Source organism: Mustela erminea, chromosome 13 (genome assembly GCF_009829155.1).
Source record: "Mustela erminea isolate mMusErm1 chromosome 13, mMusErm1.Pri, whole genome shotgun sequence".
In the NCBI taxonomy this organism is placed as follows: domain Eukaryota; kingdom Metazoa; phylum Chordata; class Mammalia; order Carnivora; family Mustelidae; genus Mustela; species Mustela erminea.
The window spans coordinates 35235338-35260339 of record NC_045626.1 but is presented as its reverse complement, the minus strand read 5'-3'; the positions used below and the strand labels follow the sequence as shown (position 1 = coordinate 35260339).

General features: G+C 36.2%; 1 protein-coding gene across 5 annotated transcripts in view; it reads left to right on the top strand.

Moving 5' to 3' along the window:
• Nucleotides 1–25002, top strand: part of KIAA1328 (KIAA1328 ortholog) — a 320199-nt gene that overhangs the window by 243343 nt on the left and 51854 nt on the right. For all 5 annotated transcript variants that reach the window (XM_032310986.1, XM_032310985.1, XM_032310989.1 and 2 more), the window contains one exon: nt 13896–14077. In XM_032310986.1, the coding sequence (XP_032166877.1) occupies nt 13896–14077 (182 nt within the window). The remainder of the gene's footprint in view (nt 1–13895; nt 14078–25002) is intronic.

Below are 25002 nucleotides of genomic sequence, written 5' to 3'. Positions count from 1 at the left end.
CACTGATCATCTGACAATTAGGTTTTGACTTTATGATGCCTCACACAGTTAATAAGATAGAAAATACATGGTCGGTGAATCTTTTCTTTTAGTAGTCAGGTTTCTATAGTTTTGAAAATAAGATATAGTGATTTTAAAGATAGAGTTATTTTTATATATTGCAGTGTATCTTTAAGTTTATTTGGTAAAGTTTTCCCTGCTGTTTCTTTTAACTTTATTTTTAAATCAACTTTATTGAATATAATTTACTCTTAGTAAATTGCGCACATCAAGTTTAGAGTGTTTTAACAAATAGATACACTTGTGTAACTAACATTCGAATTAATATAGGAAGTATCCATCATCCAGAAAGTACTTTGTGCCACTTTGCAGTCCCCAGACAAACCCCTGGCTCAGGCAACCGGTGATCTGATTTCTGTCACTCAGGATAGTTTTGCATGTTTTAAATCTTCATATAAAAAAATAAATAAATAAATAAATAAATCTTCATATAAATGAAATCATACTGTATGCATATATCTGGCATTTTTGCTTACCGTATTTTTTAGATATATTTGTATGTTGCTGCATATTACATTAGTCCATTATTTTTTAATTCCTGAGTAATAGTTCATTGTATAACTATACCACAACTTGTTTATCAATTCATTTATTGATGGACATTTAGATTGTTTCCAGATTTAACAGGGAGGGAGGAAAAAACTGAGCTGTTATAAGCATTTGTGTAGAAGTCTCTTAACAGGCATGTTTCTTTCTCTTAAGTAAATATCTTGGAATTGAATTGTTATATCATATTGAGCACATGCAAGTGATGGGGAAGGGGCAGAGGGAGAGGGAGTAAGAGAATCTCAAGCAGGTTCCATGTCCAGCAGGACAACACAGGGCTTGATATCACAACCCTGAAATCATGATCTGAGCCAGAATCAGAATCTGCTTAACTGACTGAGCCATCCAAGCACTCTATGTTTATTTTTTTTTAAAAGATTTTATTTATTTATTTATTTGACAGACAGAAATCACAAGTAGGCAGAGAGGCAGGCAGAGAAAGAGGGGAAAGCAGACTCCCCGCTGAGCAGAGAGCCTGATGCGGGGCTCGATCCCAGAACCCTGAGATCAGGACCCAAGCAGAAAGGCAGAGGCTTTAACCCACTAAGCCACCCAGGTGCCCCTCTGTTTATTTTTAACTATATGTGAAACTACTAAATTATTTTCCAAAATGATAGAACTTCACAGTCCTACCAGAAAAATACCTGAGTTCTGTTTGCTCCTCATCATTGCCAAGGCTTAGTATAATCAGACTTATTCATTTTAACCATTTTAGTGGATGTGAAATGGTAGCTCATTGTGATTTTTGTATACTGATGACTCTAATGACAATGTGTGTCTCTTAATGTTGTTTATTGGCCATTCATTCAAAAATATCTGTTCAAATCTTTTGACCATTTTTAATTGGGTAAACAACTCAAGTATTGAACATATAATTGTTTGTATATTTGTATATATATCCTTTGTCAACATATATTGTGATTATTTCTCCCTGTGTATGACTTGCCTTTTTATTTCCTTAATGGTGTTTTTGAAGAATAAGACTTTTTACTGATGAAGGTTTCCTTATGTTTCCTTATGAGAGTTGTACAGTTTTAACTTTTACATTTAAGTCTGATTTATTTCAGATATACTCTCACGTGTAGTGTGATGTAGGGCTCAGCGTTCATTTTTTTCTATACAGATACTCAGTTTTTCTAGCACTATTTGTTTAAAAAAAAGCTATTTTTTCTTCACTGAATTGTCTGATGCCTTTTCAAAAGTCAATTAGATATGTATATACACACACACACGCACACACACACACCCATTCATGGGTTTCTATTCCATTGATCTATCATTGATAAGAATGTCCATTCTTATGTCAGTGTCATACAGTCTGTACTACTTTAGCTTTATAGTAAATTAATGAATCTTGAAGTCAGATAGTTTATGTCTTCAGCTTCACATTTCTTGTTAAAAATCCTTTTGGTTATTCTAGGTTCTTTTGTTTACATTTTAGATTGCGTTTACCAGTTTCTATTAAGGAGCTAGAAATATGATTAGATCGTTTTGGAGTAGAATTGACATCCTAAAAACATTGAATTTTCTAATCCGTGAACATGGTGTATCTCTTCATTTATTAGGGTCTTTTAAAATTTAACTCAGTAATACTATGTAGTTTTCAGTGTAACAGTCCTGCACACTTTTCACTGAACTTATTGGTGGTATGTAAAAAGAATATTGATTTTTTTTAAATATTTACCTTTATACTATAGTCTTGATAAATGCATATATTCCAGCAGGGTTTTTGTTTTGGTTTGGTTTGGTGGCTTTTTGTTTTGTTTTGTTTTAGGGATTTGGGGGTTTTTTTGGTACATTACTTGGGACTTTCAAGTTCACAGTCACATTGTCTGAATAATAGCAGCCTTTCCAAGCTTTATGCCTTTTGTTTCTTATTCTTGCCTTATTGTATTGGCTAGAACTTCTAATAAAATATTGAATAGAAGTGAATAGAAGTGGTTAAAGAAGACATCCTTGCTTTGTTCTCAAGGACAGGAAATTCTGTAATTCACCAATAAATATTGTGTTAAATATCGGTTTTTGACAGACGCTCTTTATCAGATTGAAGTAAGTTCCCTTTGCTTCCTAGTTTGCTAAACATGTTTATCCGGATTTTACCAAATGCTTTTTCTGCATTTATTGATATAACTTTATGCTTTTACTGCTTTATTCTTCTAATGTGATGATTTACATGGATTTATTTTTGAATGTTAAGCCATCATTGCATTTTGGAAAAATACTCATTTGGCCATGATGTAGTACCTTTTTATATATTGTTGGATTTGATTTGCTAATATTTAGTTGAATATTCTTATGTCTATGTTCATGAGGGAATCTATAGTTTGTAATATTCCTTTATTTTAATTACTTAATCAGTTTTTGGTATCACACGGTAACATAATAATGAGCCGAAAAGTGTTCCTTCCTGTTTACTGAAAGCTTGTGTAAGACTTTTAATATTTCCATTAAATATGTTAAAATTTATAAGTGAAGCTATCTGGTCAGTTTTCTTTGTGGGAATGTTTGGTTATGAATTTCATTCCTCTAATAAATATAATGCTATTCATATTTTTTATTTCTTCTTGAGTCAGTTTTAATAAATTATATTTTTCAAGAAATGTCTGCATTTGGGGCAGAGGACTTGAATGGACATTTTCCCAAAGAAGATATCCATATGGCTGACAGACACATGAAAAGATATTCAACATTGGGGTGCCTGGGTGGCTCAGTGGGTTAAAGCCTTTGCCTTCAGCTCAGGTTGTGATCCCAGGGTCGTGGGATTGAGCCCTGCATCAGGCTCTCTGCTAAGCGGGGGGCCTGCTTCCTCCTCTCTCTCTCTGCCTGCCTCTCTACCTACTTGTGATCTCTGTCAAATAAATAAATAAAATCTTAAAAAAAAAAAAAAGATACTCAACATCACTCATCTTTAGGGAAATACAAATCACACCTGTCAGAATGGCTAAAATTAATAGTGTGGAGGCTCCTCAAAAAGTTAAAAATAAAACTATCTTACAACGGAGAAATCACACTACTAGGTATTTACCCAAAGGGTACAAAGGGATACGTGCACCCTGATGTTTATAGCAGCATTATCAACAATAGCCAAACTATAGAAAGAGCCCAAGTGTCCATCGACTGATAAATGGATAAAAATGTAGTAGATATACATGTACACACACACGCACGCACACACACAATGGAATATTACTCAGCCATCAAGAAGAATGAAAGCTTGCCATTTGCAACAACTTGGAGCTAGACTGTATTATGCTAAGAGAAATAAGTCAGTCTGTCAGAGAAAGACCAATACCATATGATTTCACTCACATGTGGATTTTAGAAAACAAAACAGATGAACATATGAGAAGGGGAAAAATGAGAGGGGGGGGAAGCAAGCCACAAGAGACTCCTGGGATCAAGTCCCGCATCGGGCTCTCTGCTCAGCGGGGAGCCTGCTTCCTCCTCTCTCTCTCTTTGCCTGCCTCTCTGCCTACTTGTGATCTCTCTCTGTCAAATAAATAAATAAAATCTTTTAAAAAAAAATTAGCGAACAGACTGAGGGTTGATGGAGGGAGGTGGGTGGGGATGGGCTAAATGGGTGATGTGCATTAAGGAGGGCACTTGTGGTAAACACTGGATGTTGTATGTAAATGATGAATCTCTAAATTCTACTCCTGAAACCACTATTAGATTAGATTGTTACACTCCTGTAAACATTACACTATATACACTATATCTATATCTATATATATAGTATTAATATAATATTATATATATTATCTATTACACTGTGTATTAACTAACTAGAATTTAAATAAAAATTTGGAGGGAAAATATGCATTTTATCACATTTCAATTATTGAAGATAATGGCATTGTTACTCATGATTATCCTTAATATTTTCCTACTATCATTAGAATCTATAGTGATATCTCCTTTCTGATTTTTAACATTCATAAATTGAGTTTTTTTCTTTTTTATACTTTGTCTTGGTAGAGAGTTATCAGTTTTATTAATATTTACAAAGGGCCCACCTTTGTGTTACTTCTATTTGTCTATTTCATGATCTTCTACTCTTGTTTCCTTTCTCCTACTTACTTTATATTTAGTTTGCTCTTCTTTTTCTAGCTTTGTAAAATGTCTTATTATATCAGTGATCTTAAACTTTTCATATTTAATATAGGCATTTAAGTTATTTTCCCTCTAGTATCTTCTGTATCCCTCAAGTCTTGATAAGTTATATTTTCATTACCATTCATTTCAAAATATTTACTAATTTCACTTGTAATTTTCTTAACCTATGGATTGTTTAGAAGCATGTTACATAACTTTCAGATTCTTGAGATTTTTCTAGATGTCTCGGCTTTTATTTTTAACTCCATTGTAGTCAGATTATATACTCTGTAAGCTTTCATTGTTTTGTAATATATTGAAATTTATTTTACTGTTCAACATACTTAGCTTGGTCAGTAGTCCATGTGTATTTTCTTAAAATGTATGTTCTGTGGGTGCCTGGGTGGCTTAGTCAGTTAAGCATCCAATTCTTGATATCAGCTCAGTTCTTGATCTTGGGGTCATGACTTCAAGCCCTGTGTTGGGCATGGAGCCTACTTAAAAAAATAAAATGTATAATCTGCTGTGGAGTATAATATTCTGTACATGTCAGTTAAGTCACATTGGTTCATAATGTTCAATTCTTCTTTAGCCTACTGAATTTTTATCTTTTTTCCATCAATTGATAATAAAAGGACATTAAAATCTCCCAATGTGATTGTGATTTTCTCTTCTTTTTCCCTTGTCTTACCAAATTTACTATATGTATTTTGAAATTCTATTTTAGATGCATATATAGTTAGGATTGTTTTGTGTGTCTGATGATTTTCCACTTTAATCACAATGGCATATTTCTCTTTATCTCTTACTGACTATTCTATTTGATATTATATAACTATTCCAATTTTCCACGTGTGCTATTTACATAGCACATCTCTTTCCATTCATCCTTTTATGTCAGTTTAATTTATTCTTTCATATTTAAATTGTGACTCTTGTAAAGTACATATGGTTTAGGTTCTCCATTTTTCTCTAGTCTAATAATCTCTTCTATTTACTTGAGTGTTTAATTCATTTGAATTTAATTTAATACCACTGTCATATTTAGATCTAGCATTTTGCTTTTTATTCTTCCTTTCTATTCATTCCATCTGTTCTTTGTTCCTCTATTTCTCCTTTTCTGTTTGTTTGTTTGTTTGTTTGTGGGTTTTTTGAGGTGATTAGGGGGAAAAATGAATTTTTTCCATTTTCTTTTTTTAATTCCTCTATTATTTCTTTGTTATATCTTTTTTAATTTTCTTTAGTGAATTCTATAGGGACTGTAGTATGTTTCCTTAATTTACTGAAGTCTACGTGGCACTAATATTGTGCCATTTTATGTGGAATGTGAGAACTTTTCTATTGCATAGCTTATTTACTTTCTTATTCTTTGCAATATTATTGTCATAAACATTACAGCTTAGTGCACTATAAATCCCATAATACAGAGTTATCTTTTTGCTTTAAACATTTATATATCTTTTAATGACATTGAGAGAAACATAAGAATATATAGACTTTTAGGGCCGCCTGGGTGGCTGAGTGGGTTAAGCATCTGACTCTTGGTTTCAGCTCAAGTCACGATCTTGTGGTTGTGAGATGGAGCCCCACATAAGGCTCTGCACTCAGTGTGGAGTCTCCTCCAAATTCTCTTTCCCTCTCCCCCTCCATCATGCTGTCTCTCTAAATAAAAATAAAATCTTTTTAGAAAAAGGATCCTTTTATATTTATTCACTTATATACTATTTCCAATGCTTGCATTGCTTTCTATAGATCCAGGTTTCCATCTTGGTCATTTTTCTCCAGCTTGAAAAGCATTTTAATATTTCTTGTACTGCCAGTCTACTGACAACAGATTTTCTCTTTTTTGTTTATCTGAAAATGTTATTTCTCCTTCATTTTGCTTTTTTTTTTTTTTTTAGTTTGTTTATTTTTGAGAGAAGGAGTGTGTGAGAAGTGGGGGAGGGACAGAGGGAGAGGAGAGAGAGAATCCCAAGCAGGCTTCATGCTCAGTTCAGGGCAGAGCCCAATGCGGGCAGGGCAGGGCAGAGCTCAGTCTCATGACAGTGAGATCATGATCTGAGCCAAAACCAAGAGTCCGAGGCAAAACCAACTGAGCCACCCAGGCACCCCTATTTCTCCTTCATTTTTGAAGGATATTTTCATGAGATGCAGAATTATGGGATGACAGGGTTTGTTTGTTTGTTTGTTTTCCAGTACTTCAAAGATACTGTTCTACTTCCTCTTACCTGCCTTGTTCTGATAATAAGTTACTGTCAATATCACTATTCTTCTTTATGTAATAGGCATGTTTATCTAGTTGCTTTAAAGATTTTCTTTATCTTTGGTTTTCAACAGTTTGACTGTAATCTGTAGGTCAACATTTGTCATCAAATTTGGGAAATATTCTGTCCATTATTTCTTTATAATATATTTTTTCAAAATTTTCTTTATTTCATTCTCAGTCTCTTTTTCTGCCACCTTACTTATGTTTGTTAGACAGCCTAATACCGTCTATAAGATCCTTGAGACTCTGATCATCTTTCTTCAACCATTTTTTTTTCTCTGTGTTCTTCAAAGTGGGTCATTTCTATTGATTCTTGGATCTTTCATCTCCTTTTTTCTAGTTTTTATTATAATTTATATAATAAATTATAATTTATTATAATTATAATTTTTAGCTCTATATTTTTCATCTGGTTCTTTTCTAGACTCTCTCTCTCTCTCTCTCTCTGCTATTACTGCCTGTCTCTTCACTCATTAAGACCATGTTTTCCTTTATATCCATCAACATTTATTTTATTTTATGTTTCAGTGTTCCAAGATTCATTGTTTATACACCACACCCAGTGCTCCATGCAATATGTGCCCTCCTTAATACCCACCACCAGACTCACCCAACTCCTAACCCCCTTCCCTTCCAAAACCCTCAGTTTGTTTCTCAGAGTCCCCAGTCTCTCATCGTTCATCTCCCCGTCCAATTTCCCCCAATTCACTTTTCCTTTCCTTCTCCTAATGTCCTCCACGTTATTCCTTATGCTCCACAAGTAAGTTAAACCATATGATAATTGACTTTCTCTGCTTGACTTATTTCACTCAGTATAATCTCCTCCAGTCCTGTCCATGTTGATACAAAGATGGGTATTCATCCTTTCTGATGGAGGTGTAATATTCCATTTTATATATGGACCATATCTTCTGTATCTGTATGTCTGTTGAAGCGCATCTTGGCTCCTTCCCTAGTTTGGTGATTGTGGCCATTGCTGCTATGAACATTGGGGTAATTATGGCCACATCAAAAAAGGGGCAGAAGACATCAACATATTTATAATAGCTGATTTAATTGAAGTTTTTGTCTGCCCAAATCCAACATCTGGGCCATATTTTGGTGAATTTTAAGTGATTGATTTTTTTTCCCCTTAAGTGTGGGTCACACTCTCTATCTTTCTTGTGTTTGGCAGTTTGAATTATATCCTATATATTATGGATGATGCATTTAGAGAAGTGGATTTTATTATCATTCTCTGAAGGTTGTTGATTTTTGTTCTTCTCAGCAACATAATTACTTGCTAGTCACCTTGAACTGGGATAGGTTTGGATATATGCTTTGTGAGGGCAGATCTCTGGAAAGTCCCATGTGTTTTCCAAGCCCCTCTAAATTGGTAAGACTCAGTGTCTTTCCTCCCTATGTATTTTGTCGTAGCTTGGTTTTAAGCTTTGTTAGAGGTTCATAATAAACATTTGTCTAGGTTGTAAACCTTTTGGTGTCTCAGCTAAAGTCCAGGATAGTAACATACCTCTTCATTCTTTGCCAGAACTCCTAATTTCTCCCAGCATTGTCCAATTTGCAGTACTTCCATATTTCTATTCTGCTTTCAATTTTCTAGCGTCCACTCTTCAGTAAGTCTTGCAGTGGAAAAGAAAACAAGCAATAGAGAAAATCTACAAGCTAAAAGTTGATGCTTTGAAAATATATGTAAAATTTGTAAGCCTTTTCAAGATGATCAACCTATATAGAAAGAGAAAAAAATTACAGTATCAGGAATGAAAAAGAATCTATGTCACCAGAGAGTCTAACAATATTTTTTTAAAGTAATTAAGGGATATTATGAACAATCTCTCAGAGGTACATTTGACAACCTAAATGATATGAAGTCCTTGGAATTGACAATATGCCAAAATTGTTACCCAAAAAATTAGGAAGTCTGAATAGCCTTATACCTGTTGAGGGAATTTAATTTTTAATTAAGAAATTTCCTACAGGAAATAAAGAAAAAAAAAATAAAAATTAAAAAAAAAAAAAAACAGAAAAGGATGTTACAAGAAAAAAAAAAAAAAAAAAAGAAATTTCCTACAAATAAAACTAGACTTGTAAATTTTACCCAACATCTAAAGAAGAAATAATATCAATCTTACACAGATTCTGTCAGAGGCTAGTGTAGGGTTTCTCAGCCTTGACACTATTGACATTTCAAATCACACAATAATATTTTGTTGGGGAGTTCTGTGTATTGCAGGTTGTTTAATAGCATCCCTGTCTTCACCCATTAGATGTCAGTAGCATCCCACCCCCACTTTGTGACAATCAAAAACCTCTGCAGACATTGCTAAATATCCTCTAGGTAACAAAATGTCCTCTAGAGAACTATTGGACTAGAGGAACAAAGAACTTACCCAACTCCTTTTGTGAGACCTAAACCAGGTAAAAGCATTAGAAGAAAATAAAATGGCAAAGTGATCTTCCTTGTGAACATAAATGCAAAACAAAAAAGTTTCTTAACAAAATATTAGCAAATTAAGTCCAGGAATATATGAAAAGGATAATCCAGTTTAATCAAGTACAATTTATAACAGGAAAGCAAAATTGTTTTAACATTTGAAAATCAATGTGATCTGCCATATTGACATAATAAAAAAAAAATCCAGTGTCTCAATTAGATGCAGAAAAAGCATTTAAGATACCTCTTCCATTGCTCATACATTATAAGGAGGAAAAAAATGGCCTGTCATTAAACTAGAAAGCTGATAGAGGATAGGGACAAAGATCACCTCTTTAGTGATGCACACTTTTAGGAATAAGGACAGAATGTCCATACTTAGTACTTATATTTACATTGCACTGGAGGCCCTAGCTAGTGTAATCAGGCATAAAAAAATATTAGAAAGAAAAACGTAAAACTGTCTTTATTCTCAAATAGCATGACTGTACACGTGGAAATATCCTAAAGAACCTACAGAAACAAGTACTAGAATTATTAAGTGGATTTAACATACTCACAGGATTCGAGTTAAAGATCAACATACAAAAATCAATTTTATTTCTATATAATGCAATTAGCTGTCATATAGCAATAGAAAACAACAATTAGAATAGAGTATTTGCAGCAACATAAAAAGTCATCAAATACCTGGGAATAACTTAACAAGAAATGTACAAAATCTCTACATTGATCACTATAAAATACTGCTGAGATAAATTCAAGAAAACTTAATAAATGGGCAGAAAGATATACCATGTTCTTAAATTGGAAAACTCAATATTGTGAAGATACAAATTTTTTCTGAATTGAAGATTAGATTCAATGCAATTTGAGTCAAAATACCAGCTACTATTATAGAAATTGGCAAACATTCTAAAGTTTATATGGAAATATGAAGGGCCTAGAATAGCAAAAACAGTCTTTGCTATTTTAGAAGAGTGAATTGAAAAACTTGTGAACCTAAGTTTTGGTATATTAACTAAAGTTATACAATCAAGACAGGTTGTTATTCACATTAACATAGATAAATAGGTCAGTGGAACAGAATAGAGTCTAGAAATAGACCCAAACAGTCATATGTTCAATTGCTTTTTGACAAAGGTATCAAGCAAGTCTATGGAAAAAGTATCAAGCAAGTCTTCCAAAAAAATAATACTATATATACTAGATATAGATATGGGGAAAAAATAAACCTTGAATCTTACTTCGAATCATACCCCAAAACTCATGGAGCTTGATCCGTAGAAGAGGGCAGCTTGGCACAAAATATCGGAGCTTGTGTGGGGTGGGGAGTACTTTCCTCCTGGGGACCTTATTGGTGTTGGAGCTTGAACGTTGACCAGTATATTTCACCCTCCCAATGAAATCCTAACCCAGCATCAAGCTCTCAGGCTGCTTTCTCTAGTTTTACATCTCTAACACCTGAGTCTTGACACAAATTTATGATTTCTAATCATTAGACCTTAAACTTTGCAGGATAGTTTTTTCCTTGTTCTTGGTCATTTTTATCTTGAATTCCCTCAATACAAATTCCAGATCTTCACTTCTCTCCTCAATACCCACTTCTTTTCACTCACAAGAATGAATTTACCTCCTGCTTCACTGAGAACACTAGAAGTGAAGTATGTACTTCCTCAACTCTGTCTCAACCCCACCACCGTTAAGTCAGCCAGCCAAGTACCAAAACACTATAGAATTATTGATCCAAATGCTTTCTTGAAATATCTTCTCAAATGTTTTATAAGTAACTCAGCCTACATTTAATTTCTTCCACATCCCCAATCTTTCCTCTCTGTATTGCTTATTCCCCCATAATTCTGCCAGTCCTTCTCACTACCTTTTCCCTTCATTTTTCACAAATACTCATCAACTACTCCTGCTTTTAAATCCTGAATATGGTTTTTAAACCATCTCTCTTCATTTCACATGACTGCTTCTCCATCCCAACCCTCTATCATAGTGTTTTTTTATTGATTCTTCTATTGAATATTTGCCTTCAGTTTTCCCGTTACAAATAATCCTTCAATGACTGTCCTTGAACAAATATCCTCATGTTGTTGTTAATGTAATTCCATATGATAACTTCTTAAAAGCAGAATTATTAAGAGGTAAGTGCATAAAATGCTCTACCAATTTGCAGTTCCTCCTGTAATGTATTACAGTGCTCTTGTCCCTGCACCCTCACTGACCCTGAGTATTACACTCCCCCCTTAAGGGAGGAGTTTCTGATTTAGGTTTAGGTCTTGATTTTTAATGGAAAGTCTGATCGTGTTTGTAACCCTAGGAAAGAATCCAATTGAGAGGAGGAGTTTGTAAATTATAAGAAAAGGAGATGACTGACAGGCTCTAGTCACAGAGGGTATAGGTCAGTGATATCAAGAATATGAATAAAAGGTGTGATTTTCTTCTGAGACACTAACAGAGGGATAGTAGATAGGTAAAGATGGAAATAAATGCAAAGGATATAAGAAAATTTTTGTAGTCATCTTTATTTTAAAGAAATTAGAAGCCAAGTCCCCTGTTGAGATAGAGGATCTGGTTTATTGAGAGAGAGTGCAGGAGCACAAGCACTCTCTCTTTCAAATACATAAAATCTTTAAAAAAAGAAAAAGAACAAGCAGAGATGGGGGCACCTGGGTAGCTCAGTCAATTAAGTGTCTGACTCTTGATTTGTACTCAGGCTGTGATCTCAGGGTTGTGGGATCAATGGAGCCCTGCTGCAGGATCCACGCTTGGTGGGGAGTCTGCTTGGGATTCTTTCTTTCCCTAACCGTTTCTCCTTCCTCTGCCCCTCCTCAGCACCCCCCTAACTCATGCATACTGTCTCAAAAGAAAGAGAGAAAGAAGGAAAGAAAGAGAGAGAGAGAGGAAGGAAGAAAAGAAAAGAGAAAAGAAAAAAAAAGAAAAGGCAGAGATGTAGTCCTTGGATTTGCCTACATCTGGAGCTTCTAGTTTAAAGTAAAATTATCTTACATTCACAGTGAGGTAGTTTTATTCTCTTCCTTTTCCTTTCCCATGAATAGAAGTTTTATGAGCTAAGATATACATCCACTGGTTAGTCCACATGGGAAAGTGATCCCTAACTTCTGGTATTAAAAAAAAATTTTTTTAAGAGTATAAATTTAATATACTGCATTATGCCCATATAAAGCTCTACCACTAGTAGTTATTGTATCTTTACATAACACTCCAAACATAAAGCCATTTAATGTCTTGATTTTTATTAGTAAATTATGATATGAGCAAACTTTATTAAAAATTCTGATCAACATAAACTAGAAGCCCAATGACTTGGATGGATTTACATGATTTGAATCCTGGTCAAGAGCCCTGAGATTAGCAATGGATCCAGTAATACTCTGTCAACTTATTCAACTTATATACCTACATTCTTATATTCAGCTTCTGGAGTTCAAATACCTTAATATTTAGACTCTACTTTTTTTTTTTTTTAAGATTTTATTTATTTATTTGACAGAGAGAGAGGCAGGCAGAGAGAGAGAGAGAGAGAGGGAAGCAGGCTCCCTGCTGAGCAGAGAGCCCGATATGGGACTCGATCCCAGGACCCTGAGATCATGACCTGAGCTAAAGGCAGCGGCTTAACCCGCTGAGCCACCCAGGCGCCCCTAGACTCTACTTTTTGATTAAATGTCTTCTTCCCCCCCCCCACTAACTCTTAAATAGTTTTTGGGCATGGGGAAGACAAAAACAAATTTTCATGAGTCTGTGGTGAATTTAAGTGTAAAGGAAGAGGCTGGTAGAATAGTAAGGAATATACATCATTGGGACACTTCTCCCTAAAAAATAAAATGTTACAAGAGGAAATGTGTTAATGGTGGGAACACAGTTTATTAGAGAGAAAAACATATGCACATGTGTTTATTTTCATTAAAATTCCTTTTACTCCATACTTGCCTTGTTGACTTTGTAACGAACTTATGTGAGGACAGAGACCAGCTATTCCACATGCACCATTGTACTGCTCTGCACATACTCTGGGCACATAATAAATACTGTAACAATTGAAAATGAGAAACATAAATGCATTTTGAAGCAAATTGGTGATATTTTAATCCCTACTGTTCAATTTTAGTACTTGGAAACATTTTAGTTATGCAAGTCTTGTTTTAGCGTACTTTTTATTTCTACAGATATTCTGGTTCTTAGTCATACTCTGTGGCTTTATTAGCAGTTTCATGGGTCTGAGTCTCATTTCCCCAACTCCAAATATAAGCTTTTGAGGATAAAGACCATTACTTCTCTAAAATTATTGTGGCAAGATACAAAATAGACCTTCAGTAAATTATTCAAATTATACTTCAATAAAAAATAAGAAAAAGAAGTTCTTGCTGCCGTGAATTGCATTTCAACTCATGCTGAATTTATATGCCTTTATATGATCATGTACCCCCCCGTCTATGCTCTCTACAGCTCATTCATGTTTATTCTTTTCAGTTTATTGAAGTCAAAATGTGATGGCTGGCTGCTGGGAGCATCATCGTCCATCAAAAAACACCAAGAGTCCACTAACAGTGGTGAGAATAGAAGAGAGAAGAAGACAGTTGGGTTTCAATCACATACAGAAGATGATACCCTATGGACATGTCAAAAGAAAGATACATATCGACCCCAAAGAGGTAAGTTTAGCATTTATATGTAGCAAAAGGAGAAGCTGTTCTGGGGCCAGTTCTTGCTGGTGGGTGCTAGCCATGAACTCCAGATGATTTTCATCACCCTGAACAAGAGGTAAGTCTATTACCAATTGACCTGTGTTTGCAAAGCCACAGGTGGCACATCTGCTACATCACTGAATCACATCAGCCTTTCTCTTAGAATACTCTTATAAGCAACTGTCCAATTTGTCCCTCTTTGCAAACTGTAAGGCTGATTTAACAGTAAGTATGGTATAGGCATAAAATAATGTTCAAAGTGAGTAAAGAGGACCGGAAATTAAATGTAAATTTCTGCTGGGAGTGTAAATTCTAACAACTATAGTTAATCCTCGATTAACTAGAAATATGGAAAGGGTGAAGGAGAGGTCATAGACAATTCTACATTGTAGCTGAAACGAAACTTCATAAGTCTGAAACATGTATTGCCTAGCAGTCTTATAAATGCCAGTAATTCTTCCTACTTTAGAAGTCACAGATTTTTTTTTAAAGATTTTATTTTTAAGTAAACTCTATACCCAACATGGGGCTTGAACTCACCACCTCAAGATCGAGTCACACACTCTACCAGCTGAGCCAGCTAGGCACCCAAATGTCACAGATATTTTAAAAGAAATCAATAATAAAATAACAAATGTTGAGCGAAGTGGTCAAAATTTAATTGTGTTTCCTCATTGTTTCTGGAATGGCTTATGGCTTCACCTCTCCTGAATTATCAAGAGAAGGACTTCCCAGCAGAAGCAGCCAGTCCAAGCTTCCTTGTGCAGAGATGTGCAGGCAAGAGAGGGCCACAACAAGTCTGGGAGCCCCCTCTGCTCATACCTTTTCCCCAAATATCTCTCCTACCTGCTCACAACCATTAACCCTGGCTTCCTTCTTTTTTGTTTTTTAATTTATATTTTAGGTAATTAATGCGCAGTGCAGTACGATTCATCAGTTCCATACAACATCTGGCGCTCATCACAAGTGCCCTCCTTTCATGCCCATCAACCATCCAGCCCATCCCTCTGCCTATCTCCCTCCATCAACCCCACTTGTTCTCCTCCTTAGGGGTCACTTATAGCTTGTTTACTCTCTTCTTTACCCCCCATGTGTTTGTCTGTTTTCTTTCTTAAACTCCACACATGAGTGAGATCCTGTGGTATTTGTCTTACTCTGACTGACTTACTTCACTTTGCATAACATCCTCTAGTTCCTTCCACATAGCTATCTCTTTTTTTTTACTGGACTGGCACCTGCCCCACTCTGGTACTAAGCAACCAACTTTCCATAATCTCCCTGGCCACTCATATTCATTTGTTTGAAAAATGGGCAGCAGTTTAATAGAAGACCTTGTATACCACACTATCATCATCTGCCACCTTTGTCATGATTTTTAGTTTTAACTATGATTAATCTAGAAGTTGTTTAATCTTTTTCCAAATAACTGAGAGATGATAATTAGTCCAAGATTCAGAAAAGGAACTATCCACATCTTGGAAAGCAAGTACTTTTTTTTGACATAAGGCAGAAGTTCTGCAGACCTCCATTGCATTAGAACGACTTAGAACAACTTTTGTCTTTGCAGACTCTGCTTCCAGAAACAAAAATGAGATTGAGGGGACTTCATCTCTGAGATTGGATCTTCTTTATTTTCTCTGAGTCCTTGAGAGATGGGAAACTTGTATTCTCTTCTTAGTCACTGCACTTTGGAGAATAGAGAACCAGTCAAAACTGGTGTGTGTGGTGGTTACCCTGCAAGTCTTAACATAGTTTTCTGTTAACTTGTCAACAAATTTGTGTTGTGTGCCAGCACGAAAATAAAATGGCAAAATGAGAAAAATGGAGTGTAATAGCAAAGGGACAAATGACTTGTGTTATTGGTTAAGACCACAGCCGCATTAGAAGGCTGCAGTTGAAAAGGCACTTTGAGAAAGGTACCATCAGGCCAGCCCTTACAGTGGTGGAGGTTAATCTCTCCCGGGCCCAGCTACGGAAGCTATAAGCCTGGAAAGGGCTTGTGTCCAAAAAAAATCAATTTCTAATTTGAAACAAAATCATTTTTGACTAACAGGGGTTCAGAACCCATTACTTTTTGCTGTATAGTCTGCTGACATTTCAGCACTTTCTGTTGTGCACAATGAATCCTAATAGTCATTTTATAATGTTGCTATACCAATCAATTTAACCAAGACAAAGCTGTTACAATTCTGCAAAGTTTTCAGGAACAGTTTTCACTCACGGTTTTATTTTTTTTGTTAGCTTTTTTCCTTTGTGTGTGTGGGGAGGTGGGGGGGAGGTTGTTTTGTTGCAGTGGAAAAAAAATAAACTTTCTCATTTTTTTAAGAGAGTTATGTTTTAAGGTGTTCACAGGAATTAACTTTTTTTTTTTTCTACTTATAAGATTATCATGTAAGGAGTGTCTGGGTGGTTCAGTCAGTTAAGTGTCCAACTCTCCAAGTCAGCTTGGGTCATGATCTCAGAGTCATGAGATCAAGCCCCCAGTCAAGCCCTGCACTGAGCATGGAGCCTGCTTAAGATTTTCTCTCTCTTCTCCCTCTCTCCTGTGACCCTCCCTGTCCCATTCATGCACATGCACTCTCTCTCTCTCTCTCTTTTTTTTTTTTTTAATATTTTATTTATTTATTTGACAGAGAGAGATCGCAAGTAGGCAGAGAGGCAGGCAGAGAGAGAGAGGAGGAAGCAAGCTCCCCGGTGAGCAGAGAGCCCGATGCGGGACTCGATCCCAGGACCCTGAGATCATGACCTGAGCTGAAGGCAGCGGCTTAACGCACTGAGCCACCCAGGTGCCCTCTCTATCTCTTTTTTTTTTTTTTTTTTTAAAAAAAAAAAAAAAGAGGAGGATCGTCATGTATTTTTCTCTTTTTTTCTGATATTTCTCTTTTATTCTGATATGGAGCCATTGCCAAATTACAGTATAGCTGATCATTGAGGAGCTGCAGCTGCCCGTCTGAGTCCTTCTGCTCATGGCAGTGCCAGTATGCGCAGATCACACAACAGAGCAGTTACAACAGCGGCCTTTCCAGTGGCGCACAGCCAGATGGGAGACCGCCTTTACAAGTGTGCTACAAGGGGTTTGGACACCCTGTCTAATGGAAGACCGGTAACCTAGCACTAGCCTCAGTCACACTGCTTGGTTTAGTGGCTCCTTAATTGCTTTGCCTTCTTTAGTGTGTCTAAATTTTTTAACCTACTTTTCTTCTTTGTTTCTTTTGTTGTCTTTAATCATTAAGTACCACGTAGGATGTTTACTGCAGGACCATTAATCTTTATTATCCATCCCTTATTCCTCTACCTTTTCTGTCCTCCTCACCATTCTGTCAACTTTATTGATACTAAATATATAAAGAAAGACCTGACTCTTAAGAAAAGACCTTTGCGGTGGCGGGGGCAAGGCGGGGGAGTGGAAGGGAGGAATAGTGTGGCTGGGGGATGGACATTGGGGAGGGTATGTGCTATGGTGGGTGCTGTGAATTGTGTGAGACTGATGACTCACAGACCCATACCCCTGAAGCAGATAATACATTATGTGTTAATTTAAAAAAGAAAGAAAGAAAGAGAGAGAGAAAGAAAGAGAGAAAGAAACAACCTTGAGATCACAACGATGTGTACAGTTTTGTCAGAATCATACTTAAAATATAATTTGTTTTTCAATCATCAGTGCTTGGTATATTCTATTTTAGTTGCCTTTATTGAGCTATGTGGAACCAGGAGACATTACTTAGGAAAATCTAAACTTGAGTCAAGAACTTTTAAGCCAAAGGCACAAATCTGGAAACACAACACTGTTCATTCCTTTTTTCCTCCCTACTCAGCGGTGGTTTTTTTTTTTTTGTTTTTATTTCCCTCTCCTAGCTTGCCTCCAACCACCCTTTTCTTATCAATCACCAATTCCCTTTCATAAGAGCCCTCCAAGCTAAGGGCATTTTTTTTTCTCTGTGATGCTGACAGGCTAGCAGAGGCCGTGAGGCCACTGAGCAGACATGTTCCAGAATCGAAATGTTAGACCTCAGGACTTGGCATTGTCCATTTCTAAGCGAGGTTGCAAAGCCATCCCAAAGCTCCCTGCTACAGTTAGAGCTATGCCTGTTTGTTCCTTTTCCATGGATCTCTGAGTCTTCTTAAAACTTCAAGAGAGGCTAAACCTAAAGTAATTTGGATTTAACTGATGGCATTGACCATGCCCCCCATTTTGTCTTTGGGCTTTTTTCGGCTATATAATATACAGCAGCTATCACTGGTTGACGGCCCCTGAGGAGCTCTGAAACACATTTTTCTTTTACTAGAAGAGGATTATTATAGACTCATCTGAAATGAGAAATAATCTTGAAACTCCTAGTTGTTCCTCTAAATAAGCCTGTGCTTGCAATGTTACGAATGTTCTTTGTAGTCCATGATGGATTAATATAGGTGATGATGTTCAAGAAATAAACAAGTTGGAGTATCCAAAGTTTAGAAGGCAGTTCCACTTTGCCTCTAAAGAACACTTATTTGTTTCTTTTATTATTAATATAATCATTGTTGTATGTTTAATCATTAGAAAAGGTATCGCAAGATATTACTTCTGATTCTGAGAACTCTGAGCTAAAAGATTTATTAAAAGTTGATGCCTTTATCAACAGAACACAGAAGAAAGGAATAGTATAGTGCTATGCATAAAACCAGATATATAGATTAAATTGTCCTGCTCAGTCCCCCTCCCTTTTTTTAAAGATTTTATTTATTTATTTATTTGACAGAGAGAAATCACAAGTAGGCAGAGAGGCAGGCAGAGAGAGAGGGGGAAGCAAGCTCCCCACCAAGCAGAGAGTCTGATGCGGGGCTCAATCCCAGGACCTTGGGACCATGACCTGAGCTGAAGGCAGAGGATCAACCCATTGAGCCACCCAGACGCCCCTGCTCAGTCCCTTTTAAAAAGGAATTCAAGGGATGCCTGTGTGGCTCAGCCAGTTAAGCCACTGCCTTCAGCTCAGGTCATGAGCCCAGGGTGCTGGGATTGAGTCCCACATTGGGCTCCTTGTTCAGCAGGGGGCCTGCTTCTCTCTTTGCCTCTGCCTGCAGCTCTGCCTGCTTGTGCGTGCACATGCTCTCTCTCCCTCGCGCTCTCTCTCTCTGACAAATAAATAAATAAATAAAATCTTTAAAAAAAAAAAGGAATTCAGATGCAAGAGACCAGCATTAAAAGTTGAAGTTGCTGTATATGAAATATTTTCCCTTAAACCAGAACCTCTACATTTCCCATTCTCTATAATAGAAGTATCTCAAAATACTTTATAATTTACTAATTTTTTATATTTTGTATCTTCTCCCACTAGAATATGAACACTCTGTGGCTTACTGTTGCATCCCATAACAACATTGCTTAACATGTAGTAGGTACTTAATATATATTTCTTGAACGAATTGATATAACATGATAGATAGACAGATAGATTTCTCTTTTTGTGACTTTGCCCATTTCCCAGCCATAAAGATCTGATCAGTTAGACCTTTGGATCTCAGTACCTACAGTAATTAAGAAGTGTACGTGCTTGTCCCTTCAGAGTCTTTATGCTGACTGATTACAGTGGCAAAAACCTCGGTAGAGTGCAGTCTTGAAAACAGCACAGCCTTGAGAATCAAGAAAACTGGACGGTTTTTAAATTTTTATTTTATTCTGATTGAGATTTAATTTACATACAGTAAAACTGCATAGGTCTCAAATGTACAGTTTGATAAACTTTGACAGTTCTATACACCCATACAATTAGGATCCAGTACTTTTCTGTTGTTCCTGTTGTTGTTCACTCAGGTTCCTTTCTAGTCATTCCCTCCCAAGGCCTCTCTCCTGTGTTTGCACATGGCTGCCTTCTGTATCCTCACATGGCCTTTTCTCTATGAGAATACATCCCAAGTGTGTCTCTCCCCCGGCCCTTTTTTTTTTTTTTTTAAGATTTTATTTATTTATTTGAGAGAAAGAGCATGAGCTGGAGGAAGGAGGGAGAGAGAATCTAAAGCAGATTCTGCACTGAGTTCCAAGCCCAATGCGGGACTTGATCCCACAACCCAGAGATCCTGACCAAAGCCGAAACCAAGAGTCCACTGCGTAAGGGACTGAGCCACCTAGGCACCCCCTGTCTCTCTCTTCTTTAGAGACAAAGGATCATATTGGATGAAAAGCCATCTATATGACCTCATTTAGCCTTAATTACATCTTTAAATGTCCTGTCTCCAAATACAGTCACATTATGAGGTACAGTGAAAGTAAGGACTTCAACACATGAATTTGGGCAGGGTCAGGGAGCACAATTCAGTCCATAACAACTATTCTTTTCCCCGCCTTTTTGCTTTTTATATCTTTTTCTTATCTCATTATACTGCCTAGAACTTCTGTTACAATGTAGAATAAAATGGTAAAAGTGAACTTCCGTAAGGAAACCCTGATCTCATAGGGAAAGCAGTTCCCACCATTTAGTATGATTTTAGTTGTGAGTTTTTTGTAAATGCTCTTTATCAGGTTAAGAAAGTTCCCTCCTCGTTTGCTGAGCATCTTTATCATAATGAGTGTTGAATTTCATCAGGTCTTTTTTGTGTACCTATTGAAATGACCATGCATTTTCTTTTTTTTTATTCTGTTAATTTGATGAATTACACTGATTGGGAGATATTGGTGTGTCATATCTCTTTGGTAATGACCTTGTCAGGGTTTGGTAACAGAGTTATGCTGTGTCATAAATAAGTCAGGATGTCAGCAAAAATGGCAGAGTAGGGACTTCCAGAAGCGCTCCCCCCACCACCTTCAACTCCCAGAAATACTGAAAGTACTGGCAAAACTGCCAGAATCAGCCTTATCAGAACTCTGAAAGATAGTGAAAGATTAATAAAAATCAAGCAAGTGCTTAGCCAGCAAAAAGGCCACTGAAACATAGAAGGAGAACTTTGTGGAATTTTAAGTTAGCCTTGTCCCATCCCCAAAGCCTGCATGGCAGCATTCTTGAAGATGGCATCCTGACTTCCAGTATGAGCATCTGGTCCCAGAGAGAGCAGAATCGATCTTGTTCTCAAGGAATTGTGTTTGTCTCTTTTCACCTGTCTATTCCCTAAATGATTCACACAGGGTTTTTCCTAAGCCTGACCTCTCTCAGGACAGAGAAGCAACTACACGTAGGACATTGCTTGTAAACATTAAAAACCAAATGAACACACCACTGATGCCTGACGTAAAAAAGTAATAGTTGAGCCAAACAATAGACACATCAAAAGCCAACAAATTAGACAACCATCGATGAAATGGATGAATTCCTAAAAAACACACAAACTACCAAAACTGACTCAAGAAAGATAGGAAATCTGAATAGACCCAAACAAGTGAAGTAATTAAGTCATCAATCAAAAACCCCCCAAAAAAGACAAACCCAGGACTTGAAGCAGATGGCTTCACTGGTGAATTCTACCAAATATTTAAAGAATTAACCTGAATCCTTCTGGAACTCTTCCCCAAAAACACTTCTTCACTTATTCCAGGCCTCACTCTGATGCCAAAGCCAGACAAAGACATTATAAGAAAAGAAAACTGCACATCAATATCACGTGAATATAGATGAAAATCTCCTCAATAAAATACTAATAAAACTGGATGCAGCAGCATATTAGAAGAATTACATACCAAGTGGGTTTTAGCTCAAGAATGCAAAGGTAGTTCAACACACAAAAACCAGCTGGTGCAAAAATCACATTATCAGGAGAATAAAGGGGAAGCACGTCTGGCTGGCAGTCCACAGAGCGTGCAACTCTTGATCTCAGGGTCATGAGTTCAAGCCCTGCATTAGACTCCATTGCTGGGCATGGAGCCTACTTAAAATTGAAAAAGAAAAGAAGAAATTATGCTAATTGAGAGAAGCAAGACACAAAAGGCCATATGTTGCATGATTTTACTGATACGAAATATCCAAAACAGGCAAAGCAGATTTATGGTCCCCAGGGACCTAGGAGAAGAAAATGGAGAATGGCTGCTTCATTGTTACAGGGTTTTTGTCTGAAGTGATAAAAAACATCTGGAATTAGGTCATATGATGGTTGCACAACATTGTGAATGGACCTAATACCAACAAACTGTACACATTAAAATGGCTAAAATGGCAAATGTGTATTTTACCACAATTTTAAAAAAAATAAATGAGGTAGTCTTTTCCCTCTCCTCTGTATTCTGAAAGAGGTTGTGTAAGATTGGTATTGTTTCTTCCTTACATGTTTTATGGAATCCACCACTGAAACATCTGGCTTGGAGTTGTTGCTTTTGTTGTTAGCATTGATGGTGATGGGGTGTGTGTGTGTGTGTATGGGTTTTCTTACTTTGGATTTTTTATTTCTTTAACAGATATTGGACTACTCAGATTTGTCATTTCTTTTTGTGTTCAACTTTGCTAAATTTTGCTTTCCATAGGATTTGCTCATTTCATCTAAGTTGTTGATTTTATTGGCTTAAAATTGTTTACAACATGCCTTTTCTTTAATGCACTTAACATCTGGAGTGATATACCTCTTTCATTCCTGATATTGATAATTTTTAATTTTCTCTCTTGATCAGCTTTGCTAGGGGGTAATCAATTTTACTGGCTTTTTAAAGAAAAAAAACAACCTTTGCTTTTTGTTGATTTTTGTCTATTATGTGCTTGTTTTCTATTCCATTGATTCTTGTTCGTATTTTTATTATTTACTTTATACTAATTTGGGTTTAATTAGCTCTTTCTTCCCTAGCTTCTTAAATTGAAAACTGAGATCAATGACTTTAAATCTTTCTTCTTTTCTAATATAAGTATATAAAACTATAAATTTCTCTCTAAGCATTGTTTTAAGCTGCCTCCCACAAATTATGATAAGTTGTATTTTCATTATCATTCTTGTGTTAGCAAGACTAAAGCACCAGGAATGCTTGTCTGCTGATCAGAGTGTAAATTTATACAACCACTTTGGAAAACAGTTTTGCATTATTTATTGAAGATAAAGAACAAATACCCCATATCCAAGAGATTCCATTTCTAAATATATATACTAGAGAGAATCTCATACACACAGTAATTAACTTACAAATATGTTCATAGCAGCTATATTTAGTTGGCTAGGCTAAAATACAGTAACAAATAGAAAAAATATCAACGGCTTAAGAAACGAGAAGTTTCTTCCAAGATCACCTTGAGTATAGAGGTTAGCAAACTGTTCATGGCCAAATCTCGTCCAATGCTTTTTTTTGTAAATAAAGCTTTATTAGAATACAGCGATTTCCCTTTTTTATGTATTGTCTGTGGATGCTTTCATACTTCAATAACAGAGTTGAATAGTTACAACAGAAGCGCAATGGCCCACAAAGCTAATATATTTACTAAGTGGCCCTGCCACAACAGGTCAGCAAGAAGTAGGAAGGTACAGAGTACACATGGAAGGTTTTATAGAATAGGCCTGAAATGGCACATAAAACATCTACTAGTTTTCCAGCCTCTGAGCATATAATATCTACTAGTTTTCCAGCGGCTGACATGGGGCTTGATCCCACAACCCTGAGATCATTAGCTGAGCTGAAACCAAGAGTCAGACACTAAACCAACTGAGCCACCCAGGTGCCATGTGCACTTTTATTTTTAAAATGCGTATGTTGTCTTTGTGTGTGTGTGTGTGTATAAACAGGTATGTAGTTTTATGAATATGCATAACTGTATGTAATTGTTGGTATACTTAATATGAAATCAAATTTTGTAGAAGAAATGAGTATAATTAAAAGCTGATATGTAACTTCCCAGAAACTTAATAAGGAATAGCACTTAAAGAATTAAGAAAAAGGAATAAGCTTGTCCTATGTCTTAGACCAATCATTCTCAACTTTTGGGGGGTCTCATGCCTTTTTAGAATTTGATGAAAGCTATGGCCCCTTTCCTTAAAGAGTAATGGGCACACGTACACACATCATTGTGCCTGCAGTTTTGAGGGAGTCACACATTCATGAAGTATATCCATGGATTCCGTAGGAGTCCCTGGGCCCTCTGTTATAATTCCTTCTTTAAGTTGTCCTCATCAAATGTCAGTTATCCCAACTAAACTTTTGATAGAAGGATCAAAACCATAAATAAGACTAATGTTCAAGTCTTCTGTAATAGTGATTGCAGAGATAATTATATTCTTTCACCAGGCATATCTTCTTCCCTCACCTTACCCACAAGTCCCTCTCAGTTGTTTCTACTCCTGTTTACACATTTTAATTTCCCCTCACACCAACCAGGACGCTACCTAGACAGTTGTAGTAGTAATGAGCTGCTTCACCTGCCTCCGGTCTCTCTGTCCCGCTCTATTCCAAGGTCTGCCACAGAAGTAATCTCTCCAAAGACCAGCTGGGTTTTTTTATTTGTGTTTGTTGCTGCTATGTTTTATTTTTGAGGCCAACTAGCACAATGTTTAAGATTAGTTTGCAATACAAAGTCAAAACCCAGCCTCATTCTTACTAGCTGTGTGATACTGGACATTCTACTTGACCTTTCAGTTTCTACTTCTTTATCTATAAAATGAGGGCAATAATATAATTTAAGGACTGTTGGAAGGAATAATGAGATAATGCATATAAAGTGATTTAAAGTGATTAGCAAGGTACAAGGGCATAATGATGCTCAATAAATATTTCCTGAATATATTAAATATTTAGCCTCAGGGTTTTTAATTGAATACTTTTGCTAATCCCATGCTCCTTATTCCTTCCTATCAAAATACCCCCTCCTGCATCAAATCTTCTTTAATCCTACAGCCATACATGATCTCTCCCACTTCTTAATTTCTCAGACTTGTCGTACTGTTTATTATGGGGGAATAGCCTAAAAGTAGAACTCTGGGATCAGATTATCTGGACATGAATATTGTCTCCATCACTTAAC